The sequence below is a fragment of the Hibiscus syriacus genome, unplaced genomic scaffold (genome assembly GCF_006381635.1).
Source record: "Hibiscus syriacus cultivar Baekdansim isolate YM2019G1 unplaced genomic scaffold, ASM638163v2 tig00111073_pilon, whole genome shotgun sequence".
In the NCBI taxonomy this organism is placed as follows: Eukaryota; Viridiplantae; Streptophyta; class Magnoliopsida; order Malvales; family Malvaceae; genus Hibiscus; species Hibiscus syriacus.
In genome coordinates this window covers 1,033-13,788 of record NW_024062973.1, presented here as the reverse complement: position 1 = coordinate 13,788, position 12,756 = coordinate 1,033, and the positions used below count along the sequence as shown (strand labels likewise).

The window sequence follows — 12,756 nt, the reverse complement described above, 5'->3', positions numbered from 1 at the left end:
AGTATTATAATATATGACCCAGATTTAAATTCTTGAAACAAATAAATTAGCAATTAAACCATGACCTAACATAAAACCATAACCTTTGCTTACGAAGATAAACGGATGCCGAGAAAATCAAAGGCCGACTTAGCCATTATAGTAGAAAATTCATTGAAGTTAATGACACCATCTCCATCGGCATCAGCCTCTCTGATCATCTCCGCTAGCTCTTTATACGACAACGGTTGCCCCATTTTGGACATGCAACCTGCAAGCTCGGCCGGGGTGATGTAGCCGTTGCCGTCACGATCGAACAAGGTGAAAAGCTCCTTGAGCTGCTCTTGATTTACCATTATCTGCTCATTCATATGAGGCAAAATGGCATTTGTTAATTCATCGAACTCGACCGCACCATTGCCATTAGAGTCCATATGAGCTAAAAGGACTTGGAGTTGATCCCCCGTTGGCTGGAGTCCTAGCGACCGGAGCAGCGCGGCGAGCTCTAACATCGTAAGGCTGCCGTCAGAGTCCATGTCGAACCTTGAGAAAATGTCCTTTAATTGTTTGAGTTGCTCACCATCCAATGCCACCATCTTTAACCCTAAATCATAGCACTAATTACAAAAGTATACACAAAAAAGAAGGTTATCGGATAATCGATGTTAATGTCTTAATGACTGAACATAGATTATGGCTAAGATGATGGCGGCTCTCGTCGGCAACGGAGGAGGAGAAGAAGCGATGGATGTAATTGAGGAAACTATGAAGAAACGTTTGGATTTTTGGTAACTGAGGGAGAATATTGTGTTGGTTTTTTTAGTATATAATTTGTTATCAACGTGAGGTTTAAAATCGGAGTTCGAACTTTTAGATATGATACGGAAAATAAATAAATTTGTGGTGGATGAAATTTTGGTACACCATAATTATAACTTATTAATATAATAAAAATTCATATGTAATTTACCTGTTAGCAAAAATTCATGTTCGTACTTGATTTGTCAGGCCCTTGGGTTCGGAAAGTACATTGAGGAGGTATATGCTGCATATGAGCAACACACGATTGAGACGATGGTAAATATTATGTACATAGAATAGAAAACAAAAGAAAAACCATTGGTTAGTGTAATGGCCTTTGTGGATAATTGTTTAGTTAGAGAGTTTGTTCGCTTCCATCTGTGCCCAAACCTTTGTATGTAAAATTTAGTTACAAATCTTGTTGATAAAAATTTTAATCCTTTATATTTACAAATTCTATCAATTTAGTCTTCAATCATCGAGAATACATTTCATATGCATTCATCGTGTGTTACTTGAAAGTTGCAGCAATACATTGTCTCGTAAACTAACACAAGAAAATCTGGTTAGGAATACTAATTTTTGTGGGAGTTATATTAAAAATTTAGAAATATAAAATTTTAAGAGTATTAACTCAGATTATTAATAAAAATACACAAAAAAACTTAAACTATATAAAATTTAAAATTTCCACGAGATTTGACTGATCCAACACCACTCGATTTATCTTACTTTATATCGTGCATTATATGAACCTTATTGTAGGGAAATTTTATATGTCATTACTTCATGTTGGAAGCAAATATGCAATTATTGATTTTGGCTCCCGGATTTCTGTTGGTTAAGGAGGTAGAATAGCACGTTGAAGTTTTTTGTTAATTTTCATAAGTTTATGGATTAAATTGATAGAATTTATACATATAGAAAATTAAATTTATTAAATCATTTTAAATTAAAATTAAATTGATAAAATATATAAATTCTAATGACTAAATATGATATTAAATTAAATCACGTCATCCTTCATGTTGTCTTTTTAACGATCGATGATTAAAATAAAATAAAATTATTTGTGACTAAAATGAAATTTCTAATAGTTAGATGCCAAAACAAAAACGTGATGATAGCTGGCTGACTAATTATTAGTTTATCCTTTAGTTAATTAAGATTTTTTTGCCGGGGGGGGACTATATAGATTTCATAGAAAGCAGGGGAAACCCTAGATTCTTGAAGCTGGAAGCAATGGCGGTGTCGGAAGAGAAAAACTCAAAGTCCCCCTCTTTAGAAGAGAGTATGAATAAAAGGAAGCGAAAGCGAAACAGAGCTAAGAAAACAGAGCAAAAAAACCCTGGCACCAACAATGGCAGAGACGAAGCTGAAGCTGAAGCTGAAGCAAGAGAAGTTGAAATCAAGGAGAAAAAGGGTAATAAAAAGAAGAAAAGTAAGAAGTTGAGGAGTGAAAAAGATTATGACAAACAAGAAGAAAGGGGAAACAATGAAGATGAAACAGAAGAAGTAGAGGAGGAAGAGATCAAGGAGAAAGTGAAGATCGAAGGAAGTGGGATAATGAGCACTGAGTCATTTGAGTCTTTGGGATTGTCTGAGCCTACCTTTAAAGCTATTAAAGAAATGGGTTTTCAGTATATGACTCAGGTATCCCTTTTGTTATGTTGAATTATTCGTTTAATTTTTGTATCAAATTCGATCGTTTTTATATCTCTGTTTTTTAGCTGACTTCGTTTAATTCAGAGTTCAATAACACAGAGTTGCATAAAAAGCCTTGAAATTCAGTTAAAAGTTTTCTAGAAGCATTGTTCTGTGTTGTGTTAACTATTGTTCTGTGTTGTGTTAACTATGGGCATAATGGCTATGAGTTGAAAAAGGAAAAGGCATCCATTGTTCTGTCATTAGGTGCAATGCTGAAACTTCTTGATATCTGTAATACCCTTGACGTAAAAGCCTACAGCTTGTTTTGTACACGGGAGAAATTTACTGTCATTGTAAATTTTGATAGTTTTTGGGCTATACATTTAGCTGACTTGTCAAACTGAAAATGCAGATTCAAGCCCGCTCAGTTCCACCACTTATGATTGGAAAAGATGTTCTTGGGGCTGCAAGGACGGGTTCTGGGAAAACCCTTGCCTTCTTGGTACCCGCTGTTGAGTTGTTATATAATGTACGATTTACTCCTCGCAATGGAACTGGTGTTGTCGTCATTTGTCCCACTAGGGAGCTTGCCATTCAGGTAAAGATTTGAATTCCTTGGTCCTTTCTTTTATCTGAAAAACTTGTTTGTTGTTGTTACTATCATCAACTTCCTATGGTTAAAATTTTGTTTCCTCTAATTTCAATGCACATTTCGTCAGTAACATATTGAAATCTGAATTTTTTTTATTCTGTTTGGCTGTATTTCATACCTTTAATATTTCACAATTTCATTTATTACTGAGCAATTAAACCTTCAAACATTTCAGACTCATGCTGTAGCTAAGGATCTTCTCAAATACCACTCTCAGACCCTTGGATTGGTTATTGGTGGTTCATCCAGAAGAGGAGAAGCAGAGCGGATTGTAAAGGGGGTAAATTTGTTAGTGGCTACTCCTGGTCGGCTACTTGACCATCTTCAGAATACAAAGGGATTCATTTATAAAAATTTGAAGGTAACATTAACATTTCTGAACCTCTTCTATAATATTTTTATTCTTTGGTTAATAATGTGGTTTGTATGGTCATTTGGTTTAGATGTATAATGTATTTGCATAAACTCAATTCCCTTGATTTTAAGTTCTTATGTAATTGATGGTTCTAACCTATTTTAAGACTGCATTATTGTAAACCAGACTCGCTGACTACTTGGTATTTTGAGGAAGTCACTTCTATCACTTATATTATGTTCTCTTAAATATTACCACTTTGATTAGATGCAACTTATAGGTGATAGAACTGGGGTTGCTGTTAGAAGAAGTTTTCATATCACGATTTGATTATACTAACTAGTAAAATTTTTATGCAGTTATGAATGTGTGTTTCATTCAGATAACTTGAGAGCTTTCTGATCCATGAAAAAATTGAATAGTCATTATAATTTTTCAGACACGGTTAAAACATTGTGTGAATTCAATTTTCTAAAAGTTCTGTGAAATTTGCAGTGTCTCATAATTGATGAAGCTGACAGGATATTGGAAGCAAATTTTGAGGAAGAAATGAAGCAAATTATTAAGCATCTTCCTAAGGTGAATCATTTAGCTATTTACATTGTTATGTCAGGAATATGATTTTGGATTTTGTCATTTAGTTCATATCTAGAATTTCTGAAAATCAAATGGATGGAGACCAAAACAGTGGTAGTAACATGCTTTATTGATTTTGTTAAGGTATAGTCCTGTTCGATTGACTGTTGGAATATATTTAGTGAACTTGTAATGACTAGTAGTAAAAAGCTTAGTTTTCTTAAGAGCTAGGTTCCATTGGTTAACTGACTTGTTGAACACGTTTCAATTGTTAATGGTTGATTATCAAGCTTCTAAAAAGGGCATATCTGCTTGTTTATTTAATGGTTGATTATTAAGTTACTTGTCTCATAATTTGTCACTAGGGCTTTTCTTGAAAAAAAGTTTAGAGTAGCCAAAAGAGATAATTTAAATGAAAGGGGTGTAGAAGTAAGCTAGAAGTTGAATGTTAGGCTATATCTGCGATTAACCGACTTCGCTTTTTGTAAGTACTAGCAAGCACAGTTGCATTTGTATTTTTGGTTTGTTTGCAGCGTAGAGGAAAAAATGTTATGAAATGTTAGCACATTGTTGGATTTAATAAAACCGGCTATTTTATACTCTTGTCTTGAATTTGTAACTTGGAAGGTGTTTATAGCTTACTAGCTTCCTATTTGATGTGCAGCAAAACAGGCAAACAGCTCTATTTTCAGCTACCCAGACTAAGAAGGTTAGTCCTTCACTCATGTTTTTGTGCCATTTTCCCCTCAAGTTTTATTTGTAGTCCCACATAGGCTAGCATTCAGTATTTTTCAGAAAACCTGTATACCAAGTTTAGTCAAATTCTTATTTAACCATGTGACATTTGTTGCGGCTTTAATTAAATCTGCAGGTTGAGGACCTTGCCCGTTTGTCATTTCAGACAACTCCTATTTATATTGATGTAGATGATGGGAGAAAGAAGGTACGAACATAATCTTTTAGATCGTAAAGTGCACAATCTACTTATCCTTTTGACTTAACTAGACGCTATCATTATTGTAGGTCACTAATGAAGGGCTGCAGCAAGGCTATTGTGTTGTGCATAGTTCAAAGAGATTTGTCCTTTTGTACTCGTTTTTGAAGAGAAACCTGTCCAAGAAAGTGATGGTCTTTTTCTCATCATGTAATTCAGTCAAGTTTCATGCAGAACTTCTTAGATATATTCATGTGGATTGCCTTGATATCCATGGAAAGCAGAAGCAGCAAAAGCGGACCACTACCTTCTTTGACTTCTGCAAAGCAGAAAAGGGAATTCTGCTTTGCACTGATGTTGCCGCTCGTGGACTTGATATTCCTGCCGTGGTATGTTACCTGTTTAGCTGTTGGTTGCCTGTGGTTTTAATTATGTATGATTTTCAATTTTTTACTTGAATGTCTATTATTTAGGTTGTTTTTCCTTTAAAAAATCTATACACAGTTCGTATAGGTGTATCTTAAGTAACTCAGTTTAAACTTGAAGAAGAATCATTATAACTGGAAATTTGTTTTCCACCGTGTAGGATTGGATTCTGCAGTATGATCCTCCGGATGAACCAAAGGTGTGTGCTCTTTATATATATATATTGCTATTCGTATCTTGCTATATACCAGCCATGTTGAGTATTTTGGAATGTTGCTTTTAGGAATATTCATAGAGTTGGTCGAACTGCTCGTGGGGAAGGTGCAAAAGGAAATGCTCTTCTGTTCTTGATCCCAGAGGAACTGCAATTTCTTCGATATCTAAAGGTGCATTATTTATGCGAAATGAGTTCTTATTTTATTTGGAGAGACACAAAGTGGGGCAGGGGGCGGGGACTAAAGCCACTTGGCATTAAGAAACTTTGAGCTATCAAATATTCAGTGCCATTAAGATTTAAATGCTTTTGCGAAGCATTGGAGTATGTAAACATGGCAGCCTGAAATTGGCGGTCAGTCGATCAAAGAACTGATTCTAATTTGTTTTATTTTGGTTCTCTATTTTTGTTGACAGGCGGCAAAAGTTCCTGTTAAGGAATATGAGTTTGATGAGAAGAAGCTGGCCAATGTGCAATCTCATCTGGTAACTTATCGCTTTTTACTCACTACCGTTTCTTGAAATGACAATTTTTAGAGGAGTTTATACTCTGCCTGTAATAATGCAGGAGAAGTTGGTGGCAAACAACTATTATCTAAACAAGTCGGCTAAAGATGCATATCGATCTTACATTTTAGCGTACAATTCACACTCAATGAAAGATATCTTCAATGTGCACCGCCTTGATCTGCAGGTACGAATTTGATCTTTCTTCTGGCATACCAAAGTGTAGGTCTTCATTCTGCATAAGTGTTTCTGCAATGTGTTAGAATCTTAAGTGGATCATTAATGGGTGATGGAACGTCCCGACACAAAGAAATAACCGTGTTAAGCCGACTAACAAGAACAAAAAATTGTTGTTTTCGAGCAGGCTGTTGCAGCTTCCTTCTGCTTTTCTTGCCCTCCGAAGGTTAATCTGAACATAGACAGCAATGCATCCAAATTTAGAAAGAATACACGCAAAGTCGAAGGAACGCGAAACAATTTTAGCGAAACCAATCCATATGGAAGGCAAGGAAGCGAAGACGACAAGCGGCAATTTGTGAGGTATTAACTAAAGTATCATTATAACGACCTTTTTCAAGGCATTGGCAGCTGTATTGGTGAAAGCCGCCGCACCAGTCTACAACAATTTTGCTTATGTACCAGTTGGAAAGGAATGTTTAGGATAGCTTTATTAGTTTCTTCATAAAGTGACAAGTCTATTCATTGAACATCAATGCAGATTCTGGACTTCGAAATGAATCGGTGTTTTTACCTAAATTGTATGTAAATTGTGTTATTCTTGATTAATGATCAGTGTTTAAAAAGGCGCAACTGAGGTTCTCCTAGGCGCTAAGGTGAGGCGATTTCAATGAAGCGCAGCAAGGCGCTGAGGCGTGGAGGCGCAGAAAGTCGCACCCTTTTCAAATTTTTATTTGTCTTTTTTTTTTTTTGTTGCTAAAACCAGTGTTACCAAAAACCCATCACACCAAACCAAAAAAACAGAAACCCATCACAGTAAAAACAAAGAAACAAAGATAGGGGTAAGAGTTTAGTAGGAGAAGGGGCGGTAATGAAGAGGGTGTAAGGGTTGATCTTGCCAGTCGGCGGCGGATTCTTCTGATAGGGATTTTGGTAAAGGAAAAGATAAGATGTCGGCGTAAAGGAAAAGAAAGGAAGATGGAGAAGAGTTAAGTGTGGAAGAGAAAGAGAAAAGTAAAATTAGATCTCACCAAACCCAAACAGCTCTTTTTATTATTGTGTTTCTACTGTTTAATATTATTGGTTTAATTATAAACTTAGTCCTTAAGTTTTATAATAACTAAAGAATTATTAAAAGATATTATATGCTCTCTTTTCTGCTCAATTTTTTTTTTATCTACAATTGATTCTATATGCTCGTCTGCTTTGCTGTTTGTAGGTGGGTAAGCGAAATAATTAGGAAAAAACACAATTCCGATGTCACAGGTTTCGCTTGGCATCTTAATAATGCGTGTTTCCCCCTTCACTGCATTTTGTATATTTTTATCCAATTCTTGGTGTAGTTATAAGGTGACTTTTTTATTCAACTTTATTCTATGATGTTGAAAGTTAACTTATGATAGGATTCATCCATCTTCATGTATTAGGGGGTCTGGTTTGACTCCCATGGTATTACAATGAGAAGAAAGAATCAAGGGAGAATAATTTACAAAAGCTAAAGATGTTTAGGTAGAAACCAGAAGAGATTAGAAGTCTATTTTAATTTGTATTTTATGATCAGTTTTTATCTTCTTAAAGAGATAAGTATTTTGTAGACGAGTTTAGGAAAAAAGAAACCTAGTAAGGTAACACCTAACTAGGGATGGGCATGGATCGGGTTTTTGGTCCACTCGAGAACAAGGGAGCCTCCACCCGAGATCCGATTTGACCCGACCAAAACAAGGTTTCGCCTAACCCGATCCGACCCGAATATATGACTTAGAAACCCGACCCGACCCGAAATAATAAAAAAAATATTTTTATTCAATAAAAACAGTGACTTAATTGAAAAAAATTATATATAGAGGGATATTATTATAATTATTCCTAAATATATAAGGTAAAATTATATATATTTTTCGGAATCTGATATTTTTCACCCTAAATCCGACCCGAATATCACACTTAAAAAACCGACCTGAACCCAATTTTTTTAAAAAAAATCCGATCGGATCAGGTCGGAACCTGTCGGGTTCGGGTTGAGTGCCCATCCCTACACCCATCCATTTTATCCGGTTGTGTTTGCATTGCATGAACCGTTATTTTTTCCGGAAAAACATGTATATCTTTTATTTTTAAAAACTGCGCCTTGCGCCTTGGCTATATAACCCCTATCGCCTAAGTGCGCTTTGTGTTATTTTTAACACTGTTAATGATCCCATCATTCTCTAAAGGAAATACTTTTCAGTGAAGAATACCCCATGATATACGTTCAAAGAGGTAGTCTATGAGCTTTCTGCCAAATATATTTACAGTACAACTTGTTTTGTGAAAAATAAAATTAAATGACAGAACCATACGTACAAATATATGCTCCCGTGGAAGTTTTTGAAAGAACTATCAAATTAAACCACATTCCAGTATAAACAAGAAGAAGCTTCTGCATCCATGATGTGCAGAAATCCTCAGATATTTGAAACTATGTTACATAAATACATGACTTGCAGGAACAATGACTCATCTCGATAGCACACCGAATTTTTTGAGACCGAGGTTTCGGCTTGATCGTCCTTTCCTTTTAACTCATCATGTGATGTGCTGTCGTTACAGTTACAGAGCATTGTTGATCTTGTCTCACCTGTGGATAGAGGCATTCCTGCAGATTTGTCAGCTACCGACCTGGAATGTCCAACTTAACCAACAAAATGCACTCTCTTAAGCTGTAATGGAGTGTCTGGTAGTACCATCATTCCTTCTAAGGTGTATAAGGTTATATTTCTAGAGAAGCTCGATATTCAAGGATGAAGAAAACCCACCTTTATCAAAGAGACACGAGTCTGGAATGTCGGATGCACAATTAGCGGTTTGTGTCGTTTTGAATAGCATAATCTGGAATCTTCATCTTACATGTTGCCAAAACCTTTCCACGGGTTTCCTGAGGCAGTTGTTTCAGAAGGTCCGATATGGCTAATCTGTGCTTCTTCTTTAGTTCATCAACCTCCATTTGCTGATTTAACAACAGAGACTCGAGTCTCTCTGTTATTGCCTTCACTCCTGATTCAGCATCCTTTAATGGCTTACTGTTCTCTTTCGAAAAATGTTTTCTATTAGCACCATCGTCTCTCCCATGACCATCATCGTCTCCGCCATTGTGATGTGTGGACTCAGTGTGAAGTCGTCCAGATGAAGTACTGTTTATTTTACCTCCAATTTCATAGCTATCATGAGATTGTTCATCAAGTTCAACCATAGTATTTGAAGACCTTACAAAATCCACTCGAAAAGCAACATTTGAACCACTGAAACTGGTCAAATAGTTTCCACCAGCTGCCTTGAGTGGCTCAGACCAGAATCTTCGACCAGAAGGTAACCTCTCTGATGAGAGATGGCCCGGAGATGACACCAGCTCATAAGCCAACGGAGACCCATCACCCTTATTTTCAGAGAGATGGTTACTAGAATTTGCAATTTCTCCCAAAGTATCACTAGGAGTTTCTTTTGGAACCCAATCAGGAATATGAGACCGAATTTCCGATTCAATCATTTCGGAAATTGTTGGAATATCTTGATCTGTTAAGTCCAACTCTTCAACCATTTCTCCAGCAACGGCTGTCGTTGTATCTGCTTCAATATCAAAGGGGAAGTGGATGTTGCGGATGTGACCTAGTACCATGTGGAAGCACCTCAGTTTTCAAGAAGAAAAACGAATGCGAATGCGAATGCTAATGAATGAAATATTTTCCTACCTGTAGAATCTGATATCCGTAATTTCAGAAATATCATGTTAACGTCATTCCTCTGACCTTGCACTTTGACATCCACGCCTGTCTCAGATTGAAGATCCTTTGTATTTCCCCTTAAATTAGTCTGATCAGAAGTACTATCTGCATTTATTATGTACAATTGAGGTTGAAAATACTCAAAGCCTTCAATCTCCAGAAAATGCTCTAGAATTCTACCTGAAGATTGGACATTAGCTTGTAAAGAACGACCTACATTGTCATTTTCCTCGGCAGGTTGGAGAAATGGATCCCTTAAAAGATCCTTCGCAGACAAACGATCCGAGGCTTTAGCAAGACATTTTTCGATAAACAACTTCACTCCAGGATCCGCCACTTTCGCCAACGATGCTGGCTTTATTCCCTGCCCAAGGAAGGAACAAATCATGAAGCAAGATGGATAAAGTGTATATTTGATTTCTATACACTGATGGTGAGTAACATGCCTTACCGATGTTACTTTCTTGAATATTTGAGCTGCATTAGCACATTCCACATATGGGTACTCGAAAGTTACTAACTCGAGCAAACACATGCCGAAAGCATAAATATCTACAAGCTCATTGTATTCCTCCTCGTAGAGTTCCGGTGCCATAAACTCGGGTGTACCTACATGACATTAACACTTGCTTTATCATTTGCATTTTAAATCAGCAATAGTTCTGAATCTTGTAGTATTGACAGTAATTAAGGACATGATGATCCCCACCGATAACGCTATGTGCAGAACGGGCCTGGTGAAGAATAGCAGCCAACCCTAGATCTCCGATCTTCACCTCACCTTGGTTACCATTGACAAAGATGTTATCACATTTCAGATCCCTATGAATCACCGGGGGATCGTGACTGTGAAGATAGAGAAGACCCTCCAAGATCTGCCTAGACCATTTCTTCAATGCCCTCAAATCGACATGCTTATGCTTCTTTCGATACCTACACAATCAAACACAAACTTTTCCATAAAACCGAACAATATGGGAAACCTTAAACACATAAAAACAGTCTGAAAATCGAGAAAGACTTACTGCCGCAATGTTCCTGAAGTGAAAATCTCAGTGATGAAGTTGATATGTTCATTTTTGGTATCAACCCAGGAATTGTAAAATTTCATTATGTTCTTATGCTTCAAAGTTTTAAGCAAATGAACTTCCGAATAAAGGCGTTCAATATCTTCCGAATGCCGCAATAGATCCGTGACCTTAACCTGATTCCATGCTACTTCTATACCTTCAAGCTCATCAAATGCCTTGTACCTAAGTTCCCACAACTTAATCAAGGATTCAACAAAAGCTTAAACTCACAAATTAAGCCTCAAAATGCATTCCTATACAACATCCATATATCTTTGAGTTCATCGAATTCTGGAAATCAAGGATTCAACAGTAGCATAAACTCGAAACTTAAGCCTCAAAATGCATTCATCAACCCTAAACCAATAAACCATGAATAAAAAAAGGGAAATCAAAGGATACACTTTCTTGAAAGCTCCTCTTCCTAAAACCTTCTTGTACTGCAAACAATCAATTCAGAAGACAAAGAACAACAGCAACCCATTAAAGGAAACATTAATTAAAACTAACCCGAATGCCAATCAACACCAAATATAGTTCAAAGCCATAGAAAACTAACCCGACCGTAACGACCTGTGGGATCGGCCTCAACGAATTCAGCATCCGAATCATCTTGTTCTTGGTATGACGTTGTCTCTGGCGACATTCTAGAGTCTATTCAAACACACAAGCAAAAGAATTAAGAAAATTCGAAGTTTCTTTTAAAGAGATTTTCTATTTCTATCTCTCCGTGTCTTGGAGAATGAAGGAAAAGAAAAACCGAAGTCGTGGTTCAAAAGAAAAGGTGATGTGATAAAGATTGAAAGGAAGCTGCTCCGTCAAAGAGAAGCGTTTAAATGGCTCAGGCCATTAGCAAACCGACTGACTAATTGACTCGAAAAAATCATCATCATCATCGTCAATACCACCAGCACCATCATTTTTGTTGATTCTATTTTATAATAATCGTGGATGAAGTACACGTTTATACTTCAATTATTTTTTTATTTTTAAAAAATTATAATTAATATTTAGTTTAAATTTTAATTTAATATTTCACATTAAAAAAGTAATAGAACTATTGACATAAATTTTTTTATTTTTCAATAATGATATGATATTACTCTAAGATAACATATCAACATCACCGTTAAATTTTATAGATGAGATAACAATTGAAACTTAAGCTAAACAATAGATATATTTTGAAAAAATAAAATTAGGTACTAAAATTGAACAAGAGTGATAATTTATGTATTATTAATCTTTAGAATAAATTACATAATATTCTCCAATATTTTAGGGTTATTGCATTTCAAACATCAATTTTTAAAATTTATAATATAATCACTAATTTTTAAATGCATTTATAATATGATTACTGTTAAACTGTGTGCTTCATGTTTCAGAAATTAGAACTATATGAAAATGTTTAGTAATCAAAAGAAGTAAAACCAAGAGAAAAAACTTTACCTCTAGGGACGAACTCAAGATTTTATCCTTGAAGACGAATTTATAAAGTTTAGAGGAGAGAAATTATAATGTTTCAGGAGACAATAATAGATTATCAATAAAAATACAAAAAAAAATTAAATATAAGATAATTTAAAAAATTTAGGGGACAACTGTCCCACAACCCTCGATCTATCTTGTTTACCTCTTTAATTGGAGTTACCTCGTCT

The 12,756-nt window shown here is 35.7% G+C and overlaps 3 protein-coding genes across 5 annotated transcripts; 1 reads left to right on the top strand and 2 right to left on the bottom strand.

The window, feature by feature from the left end:
- Positions 1-83: 83 nt before the first annotated feature.
- Positions 84-678, bottom strand: LOC120151987 (probable calcium-binding protein CML15). Its single transcript, XM_039164289.1, has one exon. It carries the CDS (start codon positions 573-575, stop codon positions 90-92), a length of 486 nt encoding a protein of 161 aa, XP_039020220.1. The 5' UTR covers positions 576-678; the 3' UTR covers positions 84-89.
- Positions 679-1,983: 1,305 nt separating this feature from the next.
- LOC120151980 (DEAD-box ATP-dependent RNA helicase 51-like) lies at positions 1,984-6,730 on the top strand. Its single transcript, XM_039164281.1, has 12 exons — positions 1,984-2,433; positions 2,840-3,025; positions 3,255-3,440; positions 3,930-4,013; positions 4,675-4,719; positions 4,882-4,953; positions 5,034-5,333; positions 5,531-5,571; positions 5,654-5,756; positions 6,001-6,069; positions 6,152-6,277; positions 6,455-6,730. Exons 1-12 carry the CDS (start codon positions 2,023-2,025, stop codon positions 6,635-6,637), a joined length of 1,806 nt encoding a protein of 601 aa, XP_039020212.1. The 5' UTR covers positions 1,984-2,022; the 3' UTR covers positions 6,638-6,730.
- A 1,871-nt stretch (positions 6,731-8,601) lies between these two features.
- Positions 8,602-11,833, bottom strand: LOC120151976 (probable serine/threonine-protein kinase WNK3). 3 transcript variants are annotated; one of them, XM_039164277.1, is made up of 8 exons: positions 11,655-11,833; positions 11,498-11,535; positions 11,051-11,278; positions 10,735-10,958; positions 10,477-10,634; positions 9,993-10,389; positions 9,063-9,909; positions 8,602-8,884 (listed from the first exon to the last, which is right to left on the bottom strand). In XM_039164277.1, exons 1-7 carry the CDS (start codon positions 11,739-11,741, stop codon positions 9,104-9,106), a joined length of 1,938 nt encoding a protein of 645 aa, XP_039020208.1. In that variant the 5' UTR covers positions 11,742-11,833; the 3' UTR covers positions 8,602-8,884; positions 9,063-9,103. The 3 variants fall into 3 exon arrangements, with proteins under 3 accessions (XP_039020208.1, XP_039020207.1, XP_039020209.1); XM_039164278.1 differs by having other exon boundaries at positions 8,605-9,909; positions 9,993-10,130; positions 10,206-10,389; positions 11,655-11,827; XM_039164276.1 differs by having other exon boundaries at positions 8,602-9,909.
- Positions 11,834-12,756: the final 923 nt, after the last annotated feature.